Source organism: Aythya fuligula, chromosome 7 (assembly GCF_009819795.1).
Source record: "Aythya fuligula isolate bAytFul2 chromosome 7, bAytFul2.pri, whole genome shotgun sequence".
Classification (NCBI taxonomy): domain Eukaryota; kingdom Metazoa; phylum Chordata; class Aves; order Anseriformes; family Anatidae; genus Aythya; species Aythya fuligula.
In genome coordinates this window covers 7,724,945-7,752,070 of record NC_045565.1, presented here as the reverse complement: position 1 = coordinate 7,752,070, position 27,126 = coordinate 7,724,945, and the positions used below count along the sequence as shown (strand labels likewise).

The window sequence follows — 27,126 nt, the reverse complement described above, 5'->3', positions numbered from 1 at the left end:
TGACAATAATTGGTGAATGATGCTGCCCTTACCTCAACCCTTGAGCCCTTTTTCATTGCATTTTTCTCTTCCTGTTCCTTTGCGGATGGGGAGTGAGGCAATGGTCTGGTGGAATTCAGCTGCTCATCAGGATGAAACCACACCACAGGGTCACCCATAGGATTGTGCTGGGCAGGATTTTCTTTTTTTTTTTTTTTTTTTTTTTTTTAAAAATCACATATAATAGATTATCTGTAGTACAAAAACTCTTCTGACGTTTCATGTAGTAATCAATAATCAATAAAAATAATAATCAATAATCAATAAAAAAAAAAGAGAAGGTGTTCAGGTATTCTAATGCTTACTTTGTGAATCATGCAGGTTCAGTCAATGGCTGCATTAGGGAGTAACTTTTCCTCAGTGTTGGGTCTGTAACAGTGAACTTCAGGTCCCTTTGGTTTGATGGACACTGAAAGAAGTTGCTTGGGAGAATGAAAAATGCTTGTGATTCTGATGATCTTAAACACATTTACAGTTGTTTTTTTTTTTTTTTTTTTTAATATATATGTATTTATGTAATTTTGAAGGCAGAAAACTAAATCTTTTTATATGTCCTTCTAATACTGCTAGTTAAAAGGCGGTAGGCAGGAAACAGCATTAGAACAGCATAACAGCAGCAAACATTGCAAAACAGAGTCTGTGCTTTGAAAACAGTATTGTCAGTGTCTTCTTGAAAGAGATATTGTTATGACAATTTGCTGTCAAGTGCAGTAGACATCTGTTAGACACAAAATGCCTGGCTTAAATTGTTTTTGAAGATGTTGTAAATATCCAATTTGGAGAAATGTGACAAAATGGACTATGGATGCAAATATGACTTTTCACTCCTTCAAACTCTACACTGCAATGTTGTCTTCAAAATATTACTCGGTGTTTAAGGATCTATTTGAGATAGTGCAAGAGTGAGTCGAAAACATCTTTCATTTTCAAGTATTTGCATCTTGTATGAGATCATGTTTTTTGTGATGCCATTTGACTTTATTCCGTTGTCACAGTGATGAATTTGTTGTTTCAGTTGAAATTCATAATAAATCAGGCTAGACACACCAATTCAGGATTTTCCATGGAGGCTGAAGTATGAGGGTTCATTTCCCACAATATCTCCAACAGCAAGGGAAAAAAGCTGGAGAAAAACTCATTGGCAGTGAACTGTTCTGAATAGGTAATAATTCCTAGGCATTGCTAGCCATGGAGAACTTAATTTTTCCTATATTGCAAATGCAGGATCGTAGAAATAAAGAACTCGATGTATGAGAGTGTAAGGCGTATTGTGGTGGGTATTAATTTTTAATAGCCTATCTAGTAATTTCAGAGAAGATAAGTGAGTTGGAAGATATAGAATCTTTCCTTTAGGACCACAGGTATAATTTGATTTGGAAATATGAGGAAATACCAACACAACAGCAGAAGAGGAAAAAAAAAAAAAAGCATTCTCAAAAGGTAATAGCATAGAATGGCTTGGGTTGGAAGGGACCTTAAAGGTCATGTAGTTCTAGCCCCTCTGCTATGGGCAGGGACACCTCCCACTGGATCAGGTTGCTCAAAGTCCCAATCAACCTGCCCTTGAACACTTCCAGGGATGGGGCATCCACAGCTTCTCTGTATAATCTGTTCTAGTGCCTCACCACCCTCATAGGAAAGAATTTCTTCCTAATACCTAATCTAAATCTACCCTCTTCCAGTTTAAAGCTATTAATCCTTGTCCTATCACTATACTCCCTAACAAAGAATCCCTCTCCAGCTTTCCTTTAGGCCCCCTTTATGTATTGAATGGCCTCTGCCAGGTCTCCCTGGAACCCTTTCTTCTCCAGGCTGAACAACCCCAACTCCCTCAGCTTGCCTTTGTAGGAGAGGTGCTCCAGCCTCGATCATTTTTGTGGCCTTCCTATGGACTTATTCTAAGGTGAGGTATTAGTTTTCCTCCAGCAAGGGCTGGCATGGCAGTAGTGCTACTGACAATGTGAATCCTGTCTTTAATTGGGTGACCAATTGTGCATGCTTAGAATTACCAATATTATCAAAGTTGTTGTTACTGTTGAGCATTTGCTCTTTCTGAGCAACTGTCCTTTGCAAAATTAATAATCTTGAGTAAATGTATCTAAAATGGGTGAATGGGTTTATATACCTGCTAATTTTGCTCCTTTTCTCTCATCATGACAGAAACATTTTTTTTTTTTTTCTTTCACTTGTGCAATTTCCCCAGTGACTGTAAAATGAAGTAGGAGGGCTGTCTCTGATCATGAAGCCCTGTCAGGGAAAGACAGGGATTGACAGAAGCATGGAGAAAAAAAAATGGGTTCAACAAACATCAGTAATACAGTGAAATGCAGTGAAAATACTTATGGATTACAAATTTGTCTAATATATTTATGGTAGGTCATATTTATCAAGACTATACTTACAGTAGGCTATGCTTATCAGTACTATACTTATGACAGACTATGTACATATATACATATTCATAAAATGATCGATACCAAATGTATCAAACTGATCTCAAAAGAAGGGTCTAGGTGATACTGACCTCAAACAGGTTTAATTAAGAAATCGATCTCAGAAAGGACCAAACGTGAAAGGGTCTTAGAAACTCACCTGAGACATAGACCACCTTAGGAATGGACCTAGAAAGGGTAGCAAAGTGACAGATGGAAACTCACCTGGAAGTTGAAGCATGTTGCAGAGTTTAGGATTTGATACACAGCATCACAAAGTCAACGTGACATTCCATAGAAGCCTATCTGAAAACGAAAAAAAATAGTAGAGAATAAAGAACACATGCTGAACAAGAAGTTTCTCAGACAGACAAGCTCCATATTGGGTAAAAATCTGGCCCATATTATATTATTGAGACATACGAGAGCATAGAACAGTGTCACTTCAGATAACCAATAGGTGAGAAATCCAGTACAGGATAGTGTTTCTTATTTTCCTTCATTTTCTTGAAAAACAACAACAACAAAAGTTTCCTACCTCAATTCCCACTTCCTCGGGTGCTAAGTTGTTTCTCGGTTTCTTGCTTTGTCTTGATTGGCAGTATCTTCGGGACATCTCTGGTTCTCAGGTGTCCAGCTGCACGCCAAGGATGCCCCTGCTTCCCAGGCCTGCATTTCCCAGGCTAGCTGCCATTTTCTCCTGCCAGGGCTGAGCAGCCATTTTGTGTTGCTGCTTTCCCCTTACAGTCCCATTACCCCTGTCACTGCTCCCATCACCAAGTAATTCTCTGAGAGAAAATGCTTACTACAAATGCCCTTAAGGAGTTTATTTACCAGAATAAGCTCTATGTTATGAGTGGCAGGGCTTTAAAACTGTAGCGACAATATTTTCATTTAGAGATGAACAATCGTAAATGATTTTAATGCCTTTGTAGCTTGAGCACAGCAGATAAGTCATCTGTAGCAATTGTAGAACAAATGTATTTAGTCTTTCTAAAAGTTGTGTTATTTGCACCAATTTCAAGGCCAGACATAAGTGTAATTAATGCAAGTGTGAGTGAATGTCGTTCTTCATTTCTCTTTCTTTTTTCCCCTCTAATATTCTTTAAGCTAAGCAAAAAGTGCAGGAAATTGCTTCAGGAAAGCTACCCTTGACTTACCAATTACATTTAAAATAGGAAAATACTGAGTTTCTAGAGAAGTGAACACACTTTCTGAACTTATTTTCTGTCTCTTCTTTTCCATTCCATGTGATGGGTATTACGTGTAAAGAAATAGGTTATCCTCCAAATAGTAATTCTTTTCTGATGGGAAAGAGAAATTGTATCTGGATGCAACAGTTTGCAGATACATAATGAATATGCTACTGTTTCACTTGGTGCCTTGGCCTGTATCACAAAAGCATTTCACAGCTGTGTGGGGTTCAGGCACATGCTAACAGTTCTTCTCACTTGTCAAAGGAGACTTCCTTTACTACCACCTCCTCCAAAGCATTGTATTTTCTCCAAAAGGCTGATACACCATCCGGTCACCAGGTAATCTCAGTGCTTGGACATTGCCAGGCACTTCTGACACCCAGTAATCCACATGGCATTCTCGAGTGCCGCAGGGAGATGGTTTTGTTCGTGATCTGAAACTCGGCTTGCAACTTGGTTACCAGGATGGAAATAGATTTTTAAAGTACTGGAAGAAGAAAAGCACCTTGCAAAACATAAAGCCAAGCCTTTCTTTGTACTTCTGTTCTCTGTCTTCCTAGCTCAGGTTAGGATTTGTTCCGTTATCAGCCATTTTTTTTGGTTTGTTGTTCCATATGTTTTGTTCCATATTGTTTTTTTTGTTGTTGTTCCATATGGATGTACTGGCACGTGTGAAAGGGACAGAATCTGTCCCATAAGATATGTGTGGTATGGGAGCAATATAGTTTTTGCAAAAGCAGTGTCAGCATTCACTCATTCTCTCTCTCTCTCTCTCTAGATATAGATATAGATATATCTCTCTATATATATTATATATATATTCATTCTGAAATTGTCTTCTATAAGATCCCCTTTGAAACAGTAGCAGCCAGATCTCTCAGGACAGATGTCAAAATGGGGAAGGTAATTTCCCCTTTGTGCCGTGGGGCTATATAGGGTTGTCTGATGCAATATGTCCCAGTCTAAGAAGGCAAAGAAAAGACAACATAATGATGTCACAGTGAATTTTTGGAAGTATTCATGAATAAGGCTGGAAACTTGTTTCTTAGTTCTTTTGGTAAGACCAGATCCTGGCAGAACTAGTGTTCATATCTGACACAATGACACAATGGGTGGCTGCCTGTTACAGAGCATTCTCAGGCTGAGTTGATCAAAACATAGTTTATGTGAGCATCATAAATCAAGAGACAGCATCTGCCAGGTAAGTTTTATCCTTGGTTCTTTCAGAGAGGAGAGACTGTGCTCTAGGGGCATTCCAAATCTGGTAAAGCAAGAGCAAAAGTTTTAGCATTTTTCAACCTTCATTCCACTTGGCTGTAAAAAAAAAAAAAAAAAAAAAAAAAAAAAAAAAATCAGCGAAAACAGACTTCATTTCCTGTTACTGATATATTTTTGACTTTTAAACTGTGCTTACCCTAACTGGCCCAAGGAAGAAAACATTGACAACAGGACAACAATTGCATTTATTACCGTGCCAACCAATAATAAAAGATAAAGGTTTTGTTTCTTGGTTAACCCTCATGGACTGTCTGTTCCTGTCTGCAAAGCTAGATGAACACTTTTAATGAACACCCTTTAAAAGTTAAGGAAACGCATCTTGAAGTGTATTTAGAAAGTGAATAGCTGCTTTTGTGTTGGGCTGAATACAGAAGACATCTAAGGACTCTGCATTGTTTTCATGCATGTCAGAAGACAGATGTGCTGTCTGCAAGCTGGCATCTGTGCTGCTAAGTGTTTTTTAAGGTAAAATCAGCCCCTTGGGTTATAGCCAGGAATATTTGGAAGCCCTTGCTGGTTTTATACAGGGGTAGTCCCATGGGATGAATCAAAAGTTAATGCAGTCACCTACATCACGCGCTTTCCTGCAGATCATGGTTGTTACCAATGGGATGTTGCTTCCATCTAAAAGTCAATGACTGCAGATCACTATGAATCAAAACCTCACCTTTCACACCTCCTTCCGCTCCCTTCCGAACAGGCACATCTTTGCTTTTTTATTTGGATGGAGATTCTACATGGACACTTTTGCACAGCTGTTTTTGCCAATTTTGGCATCCTTTCTTTAACATTTGAGCTCCCTGTGAAAGCGTTAGCTTCTAGAGCCAACAGGAAAAGCTGTTCTGCAGTTCCTACTGACAGCAAGCAATTCCCCACAATGCCCTCACAAGGTGTATGGATTGTCATCAAGTACACAGTAGTAAACATAGTACAATAGCTAAAATAGTACAAAATAGTTCCATAGCTGAATGGCATGGAATATAGCTAACAAAAAGCCACCTCTTCTTGCCAGCCTGACCAGCTCCACAGGTGCAGCTAGTTCAGTTCTGTGTTTCGTGGTCAAAGGAAAAATCTAACAAGGTTTGGGACAGAAAATGATAGTGTTGTGGTGTTTGTGGGTTAATGTAAAAACATGACGTTTATTGCTGTTTGCTGTAAAATTCAATTTTCTTATGCAGACTTGAACCATGAAGCCACTAACCAGGCAGAAAACACTGGTTAGGGATCTGTTTTTCCTTTCCTCATCGTGTGCTCTTAAGCAGCTTTGTAGGATGGCCTGGTGGTCACTCTTCAGGTGGGTTTTGGACTGTACTTTTGCAGACAGGTCATATAAAACAGGCATAAATAACAGAAATATTGTTGAGCACCCGTATCACAATAGAAAACTTAGAGGAGCAGGGGGAGACTACAGGTGAGCAGAATTTCAGTTGTGAAAGCCTCTCTGTTCCATATAGAGCCTTATCTTATGTCATTAATTACAGTCCATAGGTGGGGTTTCTGTGCGTTTGTTTTTTGTTTTTTGTTTTTTAACTGATCAGTGTTACAGGCATTAAGTGTTGCAGTGTTGTTCACAAGTCAGCTGTTTGTTTCACAGGGGAATTTGTAGTAGAGTTGGAGCTGCTTCTGCAATTAATCACCATTTTTTTCACAAAATAGATTTAAAGGATTAGGCAGCAGAGAAAACCCTGGTCACCCTCTCTCTGTCCTAGGAATGAGCAATCAAGATATTCACCCACGATGAACAAGAGGTGTGTTCGTTCACACTTCTGCCTGGGTGGGTCTGAATGCAGATCTTTCCCCTTCCAGTCAGCTGCACAATAAATTATTCAGTGTAGGTAGAGAAATTGCTGCTCAATGTTTGGAATAAGAGACAGCTGGAGGGAGCCCCCAGGACTGGATCATCAGACTTGTGGGAAACACCACTTAGAAGGAAAGGCTAAATAAGTTGTTAGTGTTAGTCTACAAAAGGTGATGTTCCTTGTCTGTGTGCGTGGTGGTTATGGAGGGAAGTAGAATAAACTCCTTCACGTGGATTGCGGGTAAGATGAAGTGCCCTGTGCTGAGAGATATGAGCATTAGATACCAAAATGTTTTTCTAGCTGTAGCAATTGTTATCTAGAATGGATTACATTGATGTTTTAAAGCCTTCGTTACTGAAGGTTTTTAAGGACTGGGGAGAAAAGAACTTGTCAGAGAAAGTCTGCATTTATGTAGTCCTGTTTTTTTTTGTTTTGTTTTGTTTTGTTTTTTTTTTTAGACTTGTGCACAGCGTAAATGATTTCATGATGAGATAGAGCCTTGTTTACTGTGACTTCTTCCATCATAAATAATGAATACATCTGAATTGAAATGCTAAATTATCTGGTTTGCGTGTTTTCAGATTTCAGTTTCACAAAATAGTAGAAAACAGAATCTAACTATTCTTACCTGTAGGGCTGCAAAATCTTCAAAGATTTCTTTATTTGGTGCCTTCTGCTCCTGTTTGTCTTCCCAGTGTATGTTTTCCAACGTGCAGCAATTTGCTGCTCAGATGCTTTCCACAAAGCTCTCCCTTTAGAGTCGAGGCTCCATTTTCATGTGAATGCAGTTACCTGCGTGAAATAGTCTCCAAAATATTGATCTTCATATGCAAATCTTCATAGAGCAGGCAAGTAAGGATCTATTTTAAGACTCTGTTTAATCTTGTTATGGAGTGTGTGTGTGTGTGTTTACATATATTTGATCTGGAGAATTAAACCAAGTATTCAGTACTGTTGCACACTAGAGTGTGTTTTCAAATCTTGTTTTTATCATTGCTATCATCAATTCTGTTCACAGAAATTTATAACACTTTTTTTAACAGGTCGATGAATGTTTTCCCTCTGCTTTTTCAAAAGACATTTGTTCAGTACAGGTGGTCTTTCTGTTTTTACTTATTTGTTTTGGGGTAAGCAGCTCTATTTATTTATCTTTTTTTTTTTTTTTTTTTGGTATTGAAGTGATGAGCAGTCTTGAGTCTTGTAAGACTTCTTAACTTCTTATGATGAAACCCCAGTACAATTTGGCTGTACTGCTACCTCTAGCTGTTGAGAAGGATACTACATCTGTGATGTGCCTTAGTTGGAGCTTGTTGTGTCAACAAGCTGACTTTCTCTATTGCTGTTTTTAAGTTATAAGCATTTCTCCTAGGCAATTTTCTTTGTTTATTTAATATCACAGGTTTTTGATAATAAAATTAACAATTCATTCAGAGGTTACCTGCTATTCCCATGCTTCTCCTGTGCTTGGCCTATAATGAATGTGTTCTGCTACCCTCATGTGGGTTGCACAGACTCACAGGACATAATTAGCAAAATATATAAATGAAAATACTGCAGTGAATTGTCCCCCCTTTCAGGAGTGTTGTGGTGCAGCCACAGCAGAACTTGTCTAGATGTCTGGGAGTGTTACCTTCTTCCACTAGTTAATTCTTCGTGTCGGAATATAAGTGTTGGTGTCGTGAGCTTTCATCTTATGCTCAGACCCAGACACCGTATAACTCCTTTTTGTTTGTTTTGTGTTCACGTTGCATTGTGGAGCCAGGTATTGTCATTGAAAAGGAGTGCTTCCTAAGCAGAAAAAAGCTGAGAGCCAGAACAATCACAGTTTTTTGCACATAGCTGGCTGGTTCTGTCCTGTTACTAAATTACATGTTCAGTTAAAGTTACATTTATTTATTTATTTATTTTTTTAAAGAGAAATAGAATATTTAGAAGTCCTTCTTAATTCCATTACAGAGTAGAATATGTTTAAGTTAATAAAAGCAAATTCTGCTTTAACTGTGCTCACAAATTAAGTTCACTGGGCACTTCATGAAACAGGAAAGCTTGGCCTCAGGCACAATACTACTTGCTAGCATGTTCTCTGTGAGATCTTCAGTCCTCCCTTTGTTTTTTTGTGGCTGGGTTTTCTCCGGGTGCACTACCAGTCATCAAATTCTGTATTCAGAAACTGTTCCAGGCTCCTGAAACCTAAGCAGTCTAATTGCCCCACAGTCAAATGACAGGCGACTTGTTCTCCAGCAGGTTCTGGGTTGCAAAAACCTAGTGGGTTTGGGGCTTTAGCTCTACAAATCATGGCAAATAACTTGTACGTGATCAAAAATAACATGTGAAAACTCACGTGAAAGGTAAAATCTGATTTATTTAGGGTTATATTTGCCTCTCTGTAAGAAACTCCCCCCAGCAGTTGGCTCCCTCCTAGCTTTGCACCTGATCATCAGTGTTCCTGAAACTGAAGCAACACACGGGGGATCTAAATTTAATATCAGCAGCATAAGATTATGTTTATGCCTTGTAATGGAGCATGATAAAGCAAATCCTGAGCAAGCTGTTCTTGGAAATAGGCTCAAAAGAGCTGTATCAGCTCAGTGCTATGTTTGAGCTAATAGTTCATGTTGCATTGCTGATTAGACTGCCGAAGACAAGCATTTTTAATTAAAGCAGGTACAGCACTGCCTTCCTGCCTCTGAAACAAACATTGTGCCCATGTGTTTTGTTTGGTGTCACATGGGAATGCTGGTGAACATTGAGCTTCTATGGAAAATGGCAAATGAGAGAGCAAGGGGTCGCAGTGTGGCTGGGACCTCTGGGTCAAGACTGTAAGATCATGGAGATGCACCCTGACGTCAGATAAGGTCGGGGTACTTGCAGGAGATTTGAAGACAGCTTCATATCCCTCATCCTCCCCCAGACAGAATTAAAATTCTGTGGACTATGGGTGCACCACTCCCATCTTGACCAGCAAGTCCATGCAGGTGTGGGAGACCTTTGGCAAGGGAAATACTACCAAAAAAAAAGTGGAAAAGTTGGTGTTTTGGCAAAAGAAAACAAACAAACCTTGGATGTAAAGCTCTACCATGAGGTACTCAATAATTATAACAGCTGTTTGATTCAGGTTTGTTACAGTTCCCTTACCCTTATTCTGTGTTTATGTCTGTATGTAGTTTCACTCAGTCTTTTATGTATCGTTGGTTAGAAATGATCTCTTTTGTTTTTGTTGTTTGTTTGTTTGTTTGTATTTCTGGTGTAATGGAGCTCAAGCAGGAAACTTTAGTACAGTCGTGTATGTGACTGAACAGGTTTGCCGCACAGATTCATTCCAGTAAATCCGTAATTTATTCATAGTTGATTACTAGATTTACAAGTGGTTCTCCAGATGTTTACTGCAAGTAGTCTCCCATTGTAGCAAGTGAACACTTAAAAATACCTCTTGGCTGGAAGGCAAAGATTGGTTTCCCATTATATATACTGATCTTCTGGTGAACACTTGTTCAGCCCCAAATGATGAGGGCTAAATATGTGTGAATGTTATGTAAGAACTACAGCTGGGTTTAAGAAATACACAGCAGTATCCATTAATCGAAGTTTCTCTTGTATTGCAGTGTTCCCACATTCCAGAGCCTTCCTGAGGAGATACTTAGTAAGCTTGCAGATGTCCTTGAAGAGGTAAGTGCTTTTAATTTTGAGAGCTAATGAGTTCAGAGTTCGTGAGCCTTCTGGTAGCAATATCGAGGCTCTTTTCCGAAAGAACAGCTTCACAATTTTGCTCCCAATTACGGTTGCCTGCTCCAGCATGTCAAGACGATGAGAAGAGTTATGTGAAAAATGAATCCATTTCTGAACAGGGCTTACATGTCTTTAATTGGATTTCTGTCCAACTGGGGATTGAAGAAGTAGTTCCTGTGTTGTGCAGAGGGGAAACCTTCTGTCCTGGGTCAGTGGTGGAGAAGGGGGTACGTGGAAATGGCAGTTCCTTTCAAATGTAATGGGGAACTTATGGTAGAGGGCCAAATCATGCCTTAAAGTAAATATTACGGAAAATCTGCTCTCAGGGTAATTACAGAAGAGATGGGTAAATATAAAATATGTCAAGATATCTGATTGTCCACAGTTGTGTCTTGCCTACCTGGCTTTAACTGTTATTTCATTATTTTCAGGCTTTTAATTAAAAAAAAAAAAAAAAAAAAAAAGCCAAACAAAAAACCTTGCCCTGTAAGCAAGTATGTAAAATGGGTGCAAAATAAAATGGGTGCAAAATATGAGTTGCATTGCAAGCAGTTTGTCCGTGTAGTTTATTTACATAGTGTTATATTCTGCACCTGAAGAATTGCGTGTTATTAAATACTACAGAAACTGTTAAAACCTTTCAAAATGTAGCCTTTCGTGATTTAACTGCAGGAAAATTGTGTACAGAAGTATTTTATTTCATTCCTTGTTAGTTGTTGGTTTTTTTTTCTGTTTTGTTTGTTTGTTTGTTTTTCTTATTAAAAATAAGAGGTCAAGATACAGTCCTAATAACTGTTTATAAGAAAATGTTTCTCTGTAGTAAGTACCACCTCTGCCACTGATTTTAAGCAATGAAGCTGCTGACATTTCAGTTGATTTTCAGAGCATTGATATGACATTGTTATTTCCTTGACTACTTCATATACAAATAAATTCACATGTCTGTCATGCAGAGTAATTGCATATTCATAGATAAGCTTTATTTCCTTTACTGCCAGAGAAGTCTTCAGATTTAGAGAGCTGTATTAACTCAATATGCTATGAATTAAATTTGCCTCTCCAAACCACATGCCTAACCAGAAACAGGTATTTTAATTTGCTTGCATCACATAACCAATGTTAAGTTCCTTGTCAAGAGTTAAGAAAAAGCTTCAAGGGAGAGTGGGTGCGGGGGAGGCCAATCAGAACAAATATCAATGAAGAAATTAGGCATAAAAGCAATAATTATCTGTAGGTTGTCTTAACACTGCGCTTGTGGATTTTAAACTTGCAATGCTACCAAGGTAATTGTCTGCAATCTTCTTTTCCTTGTTTTTTTGAGAGAACTAGTATCAAAAAGAAGCTAAAGCCCAGAAGTGACTGGAAAAATGGAGAGGAGGCAAGCTGTATAGTGATAAAATCATGCTACTACAATGCTATGAGAGCATTGCTGCTTTTGTAGGTTTTTTGTTTTTCTGTTTTTGTTTTTTTTTTCTTACCAGGAGCTGCATGAGGACAACTAAGCTTAGGGTGGCTGCTCCAACTACATTATGAAGATCATTCGCACTCTGTACTGGGTGACTGCTGGATATGACTCCCAAAACAAATTAATTGCAGTTTCTGACTTGGATTTGTCCTTGTTACTCTGTTTTTTCTTTGACTTAACATCATATTTTAACTATAAAATCCCCGTACTGTCATAATGTGCATCTTGTTTAACAGTACCCAACATATTGAAACTAGGCAGCAATAACTTTTTTTTATCCTTTCTGTTGCTGTAACAAGTGTTGAATAAAAGTGACTCATTTGGCACAGTTTGAGGCAGGGAAAAATCTCTTTCTTAATGTCAAGATTTCATGCAGTTTTTCTTTGATACACTTCTGTGAATAATACAACACTTCTGTCCTACATTCTTTAAATAATTTCTAAAAAGTGTTAACTAAAACCCAGAAGCAAAAAAAAAAAAAAGCTGTTTTAATTGGCCATTATCAAAATCAAACCAGAGAGTGGTGTTAAAAAGATGGTAGGAAAGAAGGTCAATATTTGATAACATAATTTCATTTCTGGAATTGATGGAAATACCAAAACAAGTTTCTTCACAAAGATAACTTGAATGAGAATTAACAGAACACGAGGGAATTTCCTTTTCTCTTGCAGCGGGTTCTAACTTGGGTATGATCACTCACATCACTGTGATTGCTCGTGATTTATACATGTGTGAGATTCAAAGCATGTTTATGGAGTTCAACTTTAGCAAATCCTAACCTGAGCAACCCGTGGTGTTTTTTTTTTTTTTTTTTTTTTTTTTGTGTGTGTTTTTTTTGTTTTGTTTTGTTTTTCTGTAGTTCATGTGAAATAGGTTTCTAAGGCCATAATTGACCCCACTTCCAGACCTTGTTCTGGGGCTGTCAGTTTCTCTGGATCCAGATGGCCACAGTCAGCACCTGTCTGACCGTGGCTTTAGGTTACACCTACAGCCCCGGGGAGGATCTGGGCATCACAACAAAACCCTGGCACACTGCTGCAAGTGCCCAAAGCCTGCCTCTGTCTCCTTCTTTTCCACTCTTCATTATATTAATATCCCTTCACATGACACTGCTGCTTGTTAATGGTCAGCTATACGTTACCTAATTAACAAGTCTCAAAATGTCCAGTAACCCCTGCAGCATGTTTCATTGTGGAAAGCTGAGCAGCTCTTTCAGTGCAGAGGTTGATTTAGTTTGGTTTTAATGCCATCTCTGTTGGAACAGCTCTGCCTGGCCTATGATTTTATTGCGTTGTTTATCCTTGTGCTTGCCAACATAATGCACGAGTCAACGACTAATATGTTTTTGCAGCTCAAAACTGGATGCTTATTTTATTTGGTCTGTGGTAGTCTTAAGGAGGTGGTTTAGGCAATCACTCTGTCTTTTGCCTGTAGGACAGTCCCCTTGAATCACTTGTAATTGCTTGCCTGAAACAAGTTTGCATGGGAGGAAGCATCAGTGATGCAAAGTTCCTAGGAGATTGATACAAATTACTGGGTAGGTAGAGAAGAAAGATTTAAATTACTGGGGTGTTGAGTCAACACAAGTGCGCTTGTTTGGGGTCAGTTCAGCCTCTAACCGAATTACTGGCAGGGGAAGCTGTTTGGGAGAAGTGAGAAAGCAAGGGTTAATAGTGTTCATACTGTGCAGGGGATGAAGGACACAAATTTGTCAGTAATTCTGCAGAACAACTTTTTTGGAAGGGCTTAACTGTCTTTGCTGGTTACCAGGATATGAGAGGTAACATGTAGCCCTAGTGTCCAGGAAAAGTTTAATATTGATGCTTTTAGTATTATCCCCTATGTTTTCCTTACGTTTCTTCGTTAGTGCCTCCTTTTTCATATTTTAGTTCTGTTGGAAAAAAAACAGTTTTTGACCTCTCTCCAGTGCCTTAAACATCATTCCCTGGGTTGCTTCTTCGTATTAAAATAAAAAAAATCTGTTGCTCCATAACATTTGTCTCTGGTACTGCATATTCACAGCCCTGCTACTTAACAGTGTTGAGCTGATGGCAAGTTTCACTGTTCATTTTGTAAGGAAAACCGTCATGTTTGTTTAAATATTGATGTATTAATGTAGTTAGAAAAGAACAGTTGCTCGGATGCAGCTTTTTCATTACCCATGATTGCTGTGTTTCTCAGGTGTATAAATACCTGAATCAGTTGCATAAATATCCTTGCCCTGGTTGAACACGTCACCTTTGGAATACAGTTTTTAAAACTGTAATGTGTCTTCTTGCACATTATTCAGAGTTTTCATGAATAAAAACTACAGTTGTATTGGATGGTAGAGGGAAACTTATTTGCAAATTAAAATATTTATGGTAGGTGATTAAATCTGTTATAAACCCAAAATCTCTTTGAATAGGTAAAAGCCTCGTCTTTCTTTTCTCACTTTTTGAAGGCTTTGAAACAATTTATGTTTCTTTTCTAAATAGAGACACAGTGATTCTTCTCAGATAACAGTGCCTGATGAAATACTTTAATATTTATCAGTTATATATTGGGGAGAAAATGAACATATCGTTGTTAGTAAACAGTTCCTTCCTAAGGATATGTTTTCTTAGCGTTCTGCAGGCAGCCTATAACAGAAAGGAGTGAGTTACCAGTTGTAGGAAACTAAAATGTGTTCAAACACCCATAGAATGAACTTAATGCAAGTGAGGTTCTGTGTTGGGTCCTGTCCTGTCCCCCAGCCTCCGAACTCCAAGGCGCTGTGGAGATGTAGGTGCCTGGGTGTGTTTTGTGGGAAATGTGGGAGGAGAGGGAAGAGCTCCTTCCCCAACTTCAGGTCTCATATATCTCACCTCTTTTTCTCGTGGGAGCAGCAAAACTCTAATTGTAAGGAAAAGGTGTTTGAAAAAGCCCTGTGCGTCACGGCAATGATAATATTACGTGGGCAGTATGCATCCAGTGCTGTACCCAGCGATTATTTGGAAGGTACCAAAGTTGCTCTTATATTTATTTACAGATTAGCTCCATTCATTAAATAAAATTCTTAAGAATGGAAGACAGTGATTCTTTAAGAAATGGATCAGATTGCCAGGAACTATTGCACTATCAGCACGAGAGAGAAAAGTTGATTTATGATTTTAGAGAAGAGGGGGAAAGAAGAAAGCACTGAATCCTAGAATATCCACATTCTGGTATAATCTAGTGGTACGTTATTCCTCACGTAAATGTATAGGCTCTCTGCAAAGCGGACAGAGATTGTATACTGAGAAAAGGGAACTTGCAGGCAGGGAGAAGGACAGCTGACCTAGAGAGGTGTCTGTGGCATGTCGGGCTGGGGGAAGAAAAGTTGGTCCAGTGTCTTTGTTCTCATTAGGCCAAGGATAAGGATGAACTCGAAGTGGGCGTGGACATTCAGAAAATCTGGGCTCTGCCATCTGCCTTGGGGCAAAAAAAAATGTGAACCAACCTCAAGATGGAAATGAAATCTTTCTTGTAGCCTGTTTCCTCTTTCAAGTATATCCTCTGTGTCATTCAAATGTAAAGCTTATATCCTTGGAAGACTTGTATCTAAAATCAGGATTACAGCTAACAATACTTATAATTAAGGCTGCTTGACCTTGTCTCTTCTGAAGCCATTTCCAGTAGCTTATGATTTTGATGACTTATCCATTTGATCTAAAATTATTCATTGCAGCTGCTAGCCTACAGGTGATTTTTCTAATTTTTTTCCTAAGTTAAAACACTAATCCTATTTCAAAGAGTGAGATTGCTTTGCCTGTATGTCAAGGATGGCCTTGTTATCTGCCTGAATATCTGTACTGGCTCTGAGTCACATATTGCTTTCAAGGTAGGGGAAAGGGCCAAGAGTGCATAGAGCCTGGAGAAATTATTTTATGACTTCAAAGTTTGTAGTTAGAAACGCACAGAAAGGGGCTGAAATAAGGTTTCACTGGTGTTTCTGACTGGAGCTTTCTTAATCCTGTGTTCTTGATGCTCCGTTGCTCTTTCAGGTTTAGCGTGCTAATCCCCCTCAGATGATTGGTATGAATCTGAGCAGCCTGATCAACAGAGAGCAACAAGTGCCATTCTCATTTGGTTACCAAACTACTGTGTTATTTTGGGTGTAATGTCAAACGTAAACTACGTAAAACGTTTTTTTCCTATGTATTATGTATCTAGAGCAATAGAAAGCTCTGCCATAGGTACAGTATTGCAGTAGTATGTGCTCTGAAATATACCCAGCTTCCCCCAAGTCAAGAATGCCAACACTCCATTCACAAGGCCCGGGTTTTCTGTGTTGTCGCTGCCTGGTTTGGCTTAGGAGTGTGTTATGCCCCTGGGACTGCAGTTCCCCATGTCTCCCAGTATGAGTTGTGGAAACTTCCACTAGAAATGTTGGTATTTCAGAAGCTTAATTTGATGTGCTATGGACTCCCAAGTGCCAGTAATATGCTTTCTCTAAACCCAGGAGGCTGTGATTTGGCTTCTTGTTGATCCCGAAGCATGTATGGTCATGGACAAAAGGAGCTGCTGAACTATTTGAGCATTAGAAGCATAGAGAAATGTGTTAAATACTGCAGGCTGATTATGCTGAGCCTGAGCTCTGTGTTCCTGCAGCTCGTTGATCGTCTACAGAACATGTTTTGGGAGGGTGATCTCAAAGTGCTGAAAGCATGGATTGCAGCGACTGTCTTCAGCCATTTAATTAATGCTACTGCAAATGTATTTGATGAAAATTCCTTGCCACTCTTTTTTTTTTTTTTTTTTTTTTCCCAATTAAAAGAATGAATAAACTGAGTAAAGCATGAATGATAAAAGGAAAATAAAATTCATTTCTGTTGCTAGTGGTGCTGGCTGCTTTCACTGCAGGGCCTGAAGAAAAGCGGTGATGTTGGAGAAAGTTTCAATGCCTAGTTCAGCTTCAAAAGCTGGCTTGCTCAGACTTCCTGTGTTTTGGTGGTCTCTGTACTAAGATGCCAACCATCCTTCTTTCTGCACTTTGTGAAATTAATGCAGATCAGAAATTCTTATGATGCCTCCATTTAATTAATGGAGTCTGTGTGCACTTCTCCTTTTATGCAGAATCACTTGGCAACAGTGAATAGAACAGGAGAAATATACAAAATGAATCAGTTTTCAATACAACTAGTACTTCTTACAGATAGGACTGAGAATTGTCCTCAGGTCAGTGTAATCCTCATCCATCCTGCAGGAGCCAGCAGTTTTCCAAATGGAGGGCATGACAGTCGGTTATGCCTAGGTGATCGGCAGCAGATGAATAGTGCTCTAATTTAAAGACACAAACTAGATTTAAGGGGAATTAGAAATAAACAAGGAAGAGTAAAAAGTTTCTGTTAGGAAAAATTTCTTTATCTTTTCTGATTAAAGCTTGCACTCCATTGAAGTACATTTACCAAAAGAGTTATGGGATACAGTTGAAGCCCTGCTTGTGAGGGAAACAAAACAGATTCAATCATGATTGACTCAAATTTCAGTTTCTGATACTAGATTTCTATTTCTGTTTACTTTCCAAATGAGATTCAAGAACACGTAGCTTTGTTTGCACAACTGCTCCAGAAAACAAGCATTTTGAGTCTACTGAAAAAAAAAAATTAGAAAATAAAATGTATTTTGCAAAAATTATGTGCAGGAGTACAACAGAGTAGTCAGTTGCAACGTCTAGAGCAGTGGAGTTGAATAGCATCTTTCTTTTATGTACGTGACAAACTTTTTCTGGCCTTTCAGCCTGTGGAATATTTGCTCCTGAATAGGGCCTTTGACTGACGCTTACGGAGCTGATGCCTAGCAGCATGTTTTGATCAGCAAAATGTGTGTATATTTAGTGTATGTACACTGTACCTTCATCTGCAAATTGTGGCTGTTTAAAGAACTAGAAACATTTTCTTTCAGCATTTAAAAAAAAAATAAGAAGAGTGCTAGTTAACTGGAAAATAGATCATCTTTATTATCGGAGTACAAAATGCAGATGAATTACCTAAATATAATTTTTAAAGATATTAGGGAGAAACAAAAAAAAATCATGTTTTTCTCTATGTAATGACATGGCTGTACAGTGAAGCTTACTTTAAAAATTGTTAGAATACTTGCATTGAAATAAAGGTTTCATTTTGATTAAAAAGCTTAAGCTTTTTGTTTTGTTTTGTTTTCTGCAGTCTGTTGTGGGCACTGACCATTTAAAGGCAATTATAAATAAGCTCATGCTTAGTTATCACAGTGGAGGGAAGGAATTGTTTAAATATTCCTGTCCCCACAGATATGCTGGGAACCTCATCATCCATGTGGATGTTATAATTACCATCCTGATTGCTGTGTTGTTCTGCAGTGGTAGAAATGAAGGTGGCGTTCCTTCATGCAGCAGTTAAGAGATATGCAAAACCTAGGCTGATGCAGGTGAAGAAAAGTTCTGTGGGTTGAAGAAGAGACCTGGAGACTGCCAACTGGAGACCCTCTGTGCATAAGCAGTTAGGTGCTGAGACCATATGGAAGAAGTTCCTTAAATATTTGGCCTGCTTTTACTCTTCTCAAAGCACAGACTTGTGGTTGCTGCTGGGGAGAGGATAGTGGGCAAGGAAAATCCTCGAACTGATGCCATCTGGCCCCTTCCTGTATTTCCCAAACACAATTCAGAGAAACATCTCCGAAGGTCTGAGGGTGAGGCAGAGTAGCTTTATGACCGTGCCCTTTCCACCCAACCCAGCTAAAACCCTCCAGCCTGAAAGTGGTCTCAGGTCAAGACTGATGAGGGCGAGTAACAAATGAGTTCTTAAAAACACTCAAAGCTGTATCAGCTGAATGGCTCAGTCTAACTAGAGCATAAGCTTTTATTTGTATTTAAGACTGCTCTTCCATGTGAAAGTAAATTGAAGCCATATAGAACAAGTTGTCTGTTAAAATAAAATTTTACAAACAAACTGAATAAGCTATTAATCTATCCTGATTAAAAAAAAAAAATGCATGTGACTTATTTTGACGGTTTCCATGGCCACTCTATCCTAGTGGAAATTAAACCCAGAAGGACTAAATGAGGTGACACTGATACAGAGCACTATTTTTTTTCTCTCCTTGTGCCAGATCTACTACCTCAGGCACACCCCACTGCATTTCTTTTGTTTGGTGGGAATTGAATGGAAAGCTACCTTTGGGCTAGACAGTGCTGATCCTCTGTTAACAAATATCAACCAAATAGTGTCGTGCATGAATAACGGGGATGGAAAATCAGTGGGGAGGGAGCAGCATGTCTCATGAAATGGAAACTCATGTGAATACCCAAGATAAACAGGACTAAATATTTATCTGGTTCATATGACTGTGGTTGAGGAAAATAGAGTACTGCTGGTTAAAATAAAGGTGCTGGGAAATTGTAATTGAGTCCTTGACTGACTGGCTCCTTTTTCTCAACTGTATTGCTTTTCTAGAAGAGTGCGTAACACTGTCAGCACCAGGAAACACTGGAGCTATCGATACCAACAGAACACATGGACTTCTTTAGAAAATAGTTTGTAACTGGGAAAAACTTTCTGTGGTTATCTATGTAGGCTTTAGTATAAAGATAGGCTTATTAATAAACCCATGAGGAGATACTAGCATCTCTGTCCTTTGCAAAATTTACATGTTGTAATCATAATGAACATAAAAATCCTGCATCCATAGGGCCAAGACTTTGAATGAGTTGTGTATTATATACCTTGAAAATAAACAAAACATATCACCTATGCAAGAGCTTCTTAGCTTGGCACCCTGCAGACCTCAGCTTAGACTTGTCTGGACTTATCAGGCAAAAGCCTGAGACTTTGATACAAACGGGAGGTTAAGTGCAGAGAAGCCCCTCCGAATGCCAGTTTTTCCAATTCATCGTGTGCTAGTTGTGCTGTGATGTGACCCCTTACCATCAGCGAGAACTAGTGTTTCAAGTGTCACAGGCAAGCAGAGGACGGGATGGGACCTCCCTCTCCTTTCAGCTTCAGCAGGCTGAAGTGGGTGGTGTGGTAGATTAATGGCTTATTCAATTTGTTTGTAAAATTTTATTTTAACAGACAACTTGTTCTGTATGGCTTGAATTTGCTTTCACACGGCCTCTGCTCAATGTGAAGTTCAGGGACTAAATGACACCGGTGGAACAATTAAAATCACAGTATGTGAGGAAACACCTTAGTTCCTGGGAGTGAATATTTCCTTGTACAACTAGGGTGATTCTTTAGTTCTGAAAGTAAGTAACTTCTCTCTGTATCTCCAAAACACATCACACTTGTTTACTGTAGGAATGTTTTCTTTAGAAATAGCTTCGTGTTTCCACCTTGGCAAGCCTTGGCAAAACGTGGTAAGGGTGATTTTTAAAATTCTCTACAGCTTGTACATCTCCTCCTATTCACTGCTGAGGACTCTCAGGTCCGTGCAGGTGGCAAGGCTGCCTGCAGGGCGGCGATCTCTCATGAGCATAAGCTCACCACCAGACACAGACGTGTTTAGGGCTCTGCCTCCAGCTTAGCGTGAGTACTCTCTTGTCCCTGAGGCACTCTGTTCCCTACCACGGTCTCAGCTAAATCCATCCCTAGCTATTAAAAAGTTAGCCGCTGCCCTTGCAATTTTGCCAACCCTCATCCTTTCTGTGGTTTCTGCTGCTGACCGTGTGGGTCAGCATGGTGGTGGTCGCCTTGCTCTTTCTCTGCGAACTGGTAACTACCATTAAAGCCCTGTTTTCACCAATAAAACCCCTGTAGTGAACATGTGTGAGGCTACTTCACCACTTTGGAAATGACTTCTGGACTGAAAATGCTCAGGACAAGCATCTTTGTTTGCAGGCAGCCCTGCCTTGCATCTGCTCTGCATGTCTAACAGCTTCAGTTCTTCTCACGATGGGACCTCCTGTACTCTGCTCTGGTGAGGCCACACCTCAAGTGCTGTGTTCAGCTTTAGTCCCCTCACTACAAGGACATTGAGGCCATGGAGTGCGTCCAGAGAAGGGCTACGAAGCTGGTGAAGGGCCTGGCCCACAAGTCCTGTGAGGAGCAGCTGAGGGCACTGGGGATGTTTGGTTTGGAGAAGAGGAGGCTCAGGGGAGACCTCATTGCTCTCTGCAGCTACCTGAAAGGGAGGTGTGGGAAGCTGGGGGTCTGCCTCTTCTCACAGATAACTAGTGATAGGACTAGAGGGAATGGCCTCAAGTTGCACCAGGGGAGGTTCAGGTCGGAAATGAGGAGACATTTCTGCTCAGAAAGAGCAGTCGGGCATTGGGACGGGTTGCCCCTGGAGGTGTTTAAGGAAAGGTTGGATGTGGTGCTTGGGGACATGGTTTAGTGGGTGACATTGGTGGTAGGGGGATGGTTGGACCAGATGATTTTGGAGGTCTTTTCCAACCTTAATGATTCTGTAACCTGCTGAGTATTTGCAGTGGATACAGTCAGTGAGCAATGCAAACCTTGCAGCCATAGAGGGCTTCTGCCAAACCTTCTTTACAATTGAGGAAATACACTATCTCTTTAAACTGTTTTTTATGAAATTAATTTTAAAATCTCTCAAGAAGCAGCTTGCGTTTACACTGAAAATCCCAGCTGCTTGGGAGGAATCTTTTCTGGAGGCTTTCCATGGGGAGCTGGATTGCTCCACAGACAGCAGGGATTTATTATTTCTTAATTTGCTGTCAGAAGTACTGCTGCACTTTTCTCTGGGCTTATTTCATAAGCCACAAACACAGGATCTGTTTTGTGTTGTTGTTATATATATTTTTAGTTATTATTTATTTTTTATTTCCCCCTGGTGAAAATTGTAAAATGCGCTGAAGTCAGGTTAAAGTTTCTGAGGTGCCCTGGCTGGAGAACTGCATCTCCTATGGCCCATCACCACGTGTGGATACATGCATATGGAAAGCGACTGTAAATCTATGCAAGAATCCTAAAAGACATTCAGGAGGGCAGGATTTTTAGAAGAGATTTCATCAACTGTTCATACAGCACAGTGGCTTGCTGGGCTGTTGCAGAGCAGTTTCTGCAGTAGTGTTACTGCCTTTGCAGGGAGTTGAGTATTTAAACAGATCAAGAACAGCAAATAGCAGAACTGCTGGGATGTGCCTCCCACCTAGAGAAGCTATAGATCACTCATTAGCATCAAATGTTAACTCTCTTGGCTATTGAACAGCATCCAGCAGTGAAGGCAGAAAAGCCAGTGCTGGAGGTCTCCAGAGAGAAGGTGGAGAGGTCTGGCTGGGAGGTGGGGTATAATGGCAGAAAGCGGCAATGGAAACATGGCTTCCCCAAAACAGCACCAGATTGGAGCCATTCACATATTTCTTTCCTTCCGTAGAAACAATAACCCATGGTTGGGCTGCTTCTCCTCCTGAGGGCGCAGCTCTGGCAGAGGCACCCGAAGCACAGCCTTAAAAATCTCTAAATGTCTTACTCCTTGAATGCCTGCAGAGGTCAACAGAGATGATAGAGCTGTGAAATAGCATCATAGGAATGGCAAGAACCTGAAAACAAATGGGGACTCCCATTTTCAGTCTGAATTTTCAAGTGACGTGTTTTTATTGCTTTTTTTTTTTTTTTTTTTGTGTGTGTGTGTGTGTGTGTGCCTTCCTTGTTCAAAGGAGTTTCAGCATTGTTTCCAGCTGCCCCTGGAGAAGTGTCATCCTTTCCTGTTTTTTACACTCTCCCCCTGCATTAAGCATCCCTCTCTCATCGATAAATCCATCTCACCTAGGTCAGTGGGTAGAAAAAAGCCACTTGGCTGGGATGTGGTTGCCATCAGGGCACACGGCAATGGTAGTGTCATGGAACAGTTTCCTGGAGATCAGAAAATAAATCAGTGAAATGCTGCTTCAGACTTCAGGTGGTGTGGGTTTTTTTTGGTAACAATGGACTGAGCGGAAATTAAATCCTCTTTGTGATAATTCCCTGATAAGTTGCTTGTTTATAAAGCTGCTGCACTTGGCATCACCACACCAGCACTATGCAGCTTCATGGGCATACATGGTTGCTCTTTGACAGGTTGGATTAAAACTGGCTCTGGCCTATCTGGAATATATTTTTGTATTATCTGTAAATGGATTCTTCAGCCTGTCCATCACAGCCATAAAAGAAAAAAAGAAAAAGAATCAATGTTAATATTAGATGACTTCCATCATTTCATAGGTATGAAAAACAGATGTAAGTGAACCTTATCATTTGCATAAGCAGATTTGCAGACTTCAGGCATGCCAATGGATTTGAATTTTTCATAGCATGTGGGACAACAGGGAGGTCACAATGAAACTCATAAGATCAAGTATATGTTTCCTCTGTGATCCAGCCATGTGCTTCATTTTCCTGTATCTATTAGGTTGCTGCCATTTGTAAGAAGCATTGCAGCATGCCTGGCTATCGAAATGCACAGTGGATTTGTTTGTGTGAAGAGATTGGAAAGAATGGATAAATATTATCTGTCATGAAGTAACCTTGAAAGAAAGGAGAAAATTCTAGCTACCTGCCATAGTCATTGTAAGCCTGATAGGGTTATGCACTGGAGAGCAGACACTATCCTGCCAATGTCTTTAGACTGTGAGTGCTTTGCATCAGCCAAAAAGTCAGAAACTGTATTTTTGGTGGAAAGGAGCACTTAAAAAAACAGAACTACAACAGCAGGGTTGATTTTTAGCATTTTGTTTCATATAGGCAGAGGCATATGGACTCCATTTTTCTAGGCATTTTGTATTTTGCTTTTTACCTGTAAATGGGTCAGGGCCAATGGGTTGGTGCCTGTCCTTCACTTCTCGTGCCTAGCAGCTTCATTCAGTTTCCTTACGCTCCTGCACTTTGTGTTTTCTTTCCAGTTGCTAAACAGGCATTTGATGAATAGTACTCTTCTGAAAGTGAGCTGGTTCACAGTGATGTTATGATCAGCAGCAAGGTATCGCATCGTCTTGCTCCAATTTGACAGGCAGAGTACAGCTTCATACAGCACATTCTCCCCTTTTAATGAAATAATGCTTTCACCACTGATTCTCTTAATGCTATATATAGAGCTTTGATGAATTACACAAGCATTACCTTCAGCTTTGATGTATTACACCATACATCTTAATGAATAACATGAAGAAAAAAAAAAAAAAAAAAAAAGCACACAAACACCTGTAGCAGTCTTGGTTGCCTCCTGCATATCGGATTCTAGTAGCAGCTGCTCTAACAGCCCGAGCGTTCTCAGCCACCTGAAGATGTACGTAGTAGTCTCCATGCTGGTGAGGTGCTTGCTCAGTGCTGTGTCTTTGTGCAGGTGCAGGGAGAAGCAGGCTGCGGGGCTTTAGCTTGCTGTGATGGGAAGCCTGCAGGGAGAGTGCAAGTCCCCATTTCTGGTCTGGTGAAATGACCTTCTGTGAGTTTATCCTAATAGCGGTTTCCAGAAGTCCCTACTTCACCCTTCATATCACTAGTTACATACATATATACACACGTAGGCACATTTTGGTGGCAAGGAGCTTGCTAGACTTGCTTCATTTTTGTTTTCAGGAACCAAAGAAACAAAATCCAACCGTATGCTGATTTGCAAATGTTACATGATTTCCAATCTCCACCCTCAAATGGCATGAAGCAGAAAAAGTGAGTTGTTTCTAATAAAGTTCCTGTTATCTGTAGAAAGTGCATTGTATGCACTTTATCTATAATAGCAGAAAAAATATAATTAGCAATTATATTAAACTTTAATTAACTTGGGTGTTTTCCCCTTGATTCAAACATTTCCCTCCGGCTTCTATACTATTGCCCACAGTGACACCTACTGGCATTTTGAACAAGGCTGGCTTGCAGGCTGTAGTCTTGATCAAGTCATGCCAGGCATTAACTAGGAAAATCCAGAGGAGAGTAAACGTGGCCATGGAGACATCTACGACCACCCAAGGCATGGTTCTGGGCTGGACTTTGAACCATGACTCCCTGCTCTGCGCTGGAACGTTGAACTGGGACCAGCTGCAGAGCCTCCAGCCACGGAACTGTTCGTCGGATCGCCACTTTGTGCTAAGCAAAAGAGCAAATGTCACCATGGGGACATTCCTCCTTTCCACAGGCTGTAGTGGCTTCTCAAAGTGCACCCCAGCTGGCAGGTGTTTCTTATTTCAGGGAGTTTATTTTCCCTGGGAAGTGGTACTTTTTTGTGTAGAATTCATTTTTGTGCCTGTATGTTATCAAATATTCAATTAAGGTCTCAGGGTTATATTTGAGCTAACTTCTTATTTCCCGCTATTGGTGCGGTATTTGCAGTATCTCACAGTTGTAATAATAGTAATTGAAAAGTGTCTTTATGATAGCAGAAATCCATTTCATCCTTAATCCATGAAATAGTAGGCATCGGATATCTTAATAGATAGCCACAAGAGTACGCTGCTGGAGGAAGGGAGAAAGACATTAGAAATGGAGTTACTGATGTGGTAAAATTGAAATGACCTTATTTCCATACTGTGCAGAACGCAGCAAAACAGCATTTGAGATGTATTAAAATGTAAATAATAAAACTTGTTTCTGTCCTTCTTAATGGAGAATTTATAGCAAAGCTGCCCGAAGTGGCACTCCCCACCTCTGCAGGGGTCAGATTCTGTCCCCCAGCTGGGGCTTGCAAGGGGAGGCAATGCCACAGCCAGTGCTGGGTGCCACAGGGCTGCCTGCTGATTGAATCATCCTTGCTCTGCTCTCCACCAAAGCCATCTCCTAAGCTCTGCACGCCAGCCCTTGCTCACCAAAGCCCTCTCTCACTCTCCAGTGTAGGGGGCAGGAGTGCTGGAGTAGCCAGGAGGAAAACTGAAATGCTTGTAGTGGTCAGCACTCCCTGAGCAACCCCTTTGGGCACCACAGCAACCCTCGGGTGCATCTTCATCTGCTTGCAACAGCAGTCCTGGTACAGCAAACTCAGAGTCTTCCCTGAGTTAGAAAAGCTGTTCAGCTCACCCCAAACTGTTACTGGATGGCCTGTTCCTCTAGCAAATTCCTAGCAAGTACATAACCTGGATGTTGAAGTAAGCAAACATCAATAAAACAGATTTTCCTCTTAACAGTGAGCTTATCAGCCACTGGAACAGATGCTCGGTAATGGCTAAATCATCCTCCCATGCAGCCTTTCAATGGAAATGGGATGTCCTTCTGCTGGAGGAGAAGTTTTTTGGTTCAGTAATGGGTTGTTTGGTTAGATGAAAAGGGGTTTGATTTTGGTTTTGTGTGTTTCCGAGGATGAGCTGATGTGAATGGCTCATACTGACCCTGAAAAGGTCTGAAACTCAAAAAATGTGTTCCTAATCCTTAAAGCTTTCAGGGAGTTGAGCACTGCTGATAGTTTTAACTTTTCATTTGCAATCTTTGGGGATTATGGAAATAGGAACACAGGACTGTACTGCAGTGTCACACACAAGTTTTGGGGTATATTAGTTTGGATCCTGTAACAGTAGAACAGGAATGAGACTCATCATCTTAAAGCATTGCCACAAGAGACTACCAGAAATTGTGAAATTTAAGCCTCAGGCTGGTCCCCATAAGAGATGTGCTCTCATTGTTGGTTGCGTGATGTTTCCACTTACGGTATTTCATTTGATCGTAACCGTGGAAAAGGGTCAGGGTTCGGGTACTCTGGTACAATTGTAAGCAACCTAAACCTTAGGCGGCCTGAATTGCTTGTGTGGCCACATCCAAAGGGTGATGTGTCTGAAGGCATTGTGTCTGGCTTAATTCAGTCCTGTGCTGCCCTCTCCTCAGTTGCTTTTTCTCCCTTGCTGCTGACGGGTTTGGAAAGGTACAGGCAAAGCCTGGTCTCTCCACAGACGTACACCAAGAGCACTGGGTGGCATTTACAGGTTTTCCTTGTGCCATCAAATGTGAGTGAGGGTGTTCCTACATTGCTTTCTGTCAAGAGGAAATCCTACAAATACTTGGACCTGACTTGCCAGTGTGGCAGGAAGATGAGGTTGGCTGTCTTTCTGAAAATTACTTTTACAGTAGAGTACTTGTATTCAGACCTCAGGAACACACTGAGGACAGTAAGGAAAGCCACCTTCGCAGAGTGTAAGCGCTCGTCATCCTCAGGATTACACACCAGATGGGAGGTGGTGGGTCAGAGCACGCTGGGTCAGGTTAGCATCTCCCCAAAGGCTCCTGCTGTATGCACTAAAGAGCACTTTGATCCCCTTGTTCAAGTCATTTGACTCTTCAGCTGTAGCGTGCAGCTTTGATAAC

The 27,126-nt window shown here is 40.3% G+C and overlaps 1 protein-coding gene across 1 annotated transcript in view; it reads left to right on the top strand.

Annotated features, from left to right (window-relative positions):
- PRKG1 (protein kinase cGMP-dependent 1) overlaps positions 1 to 27,126 on the top strand; it is a 429,172-nt gene that overhangs the window by 258,529 nt on the left and 143,517 nt on the right. The window contains 1 exon segment of the mRNA XM_032190692.1: positions 10,347 to 10,410. Coding sequence (XP_032046583.1) covers positions 10,347 to 10,410 — 64 coding nt within the window.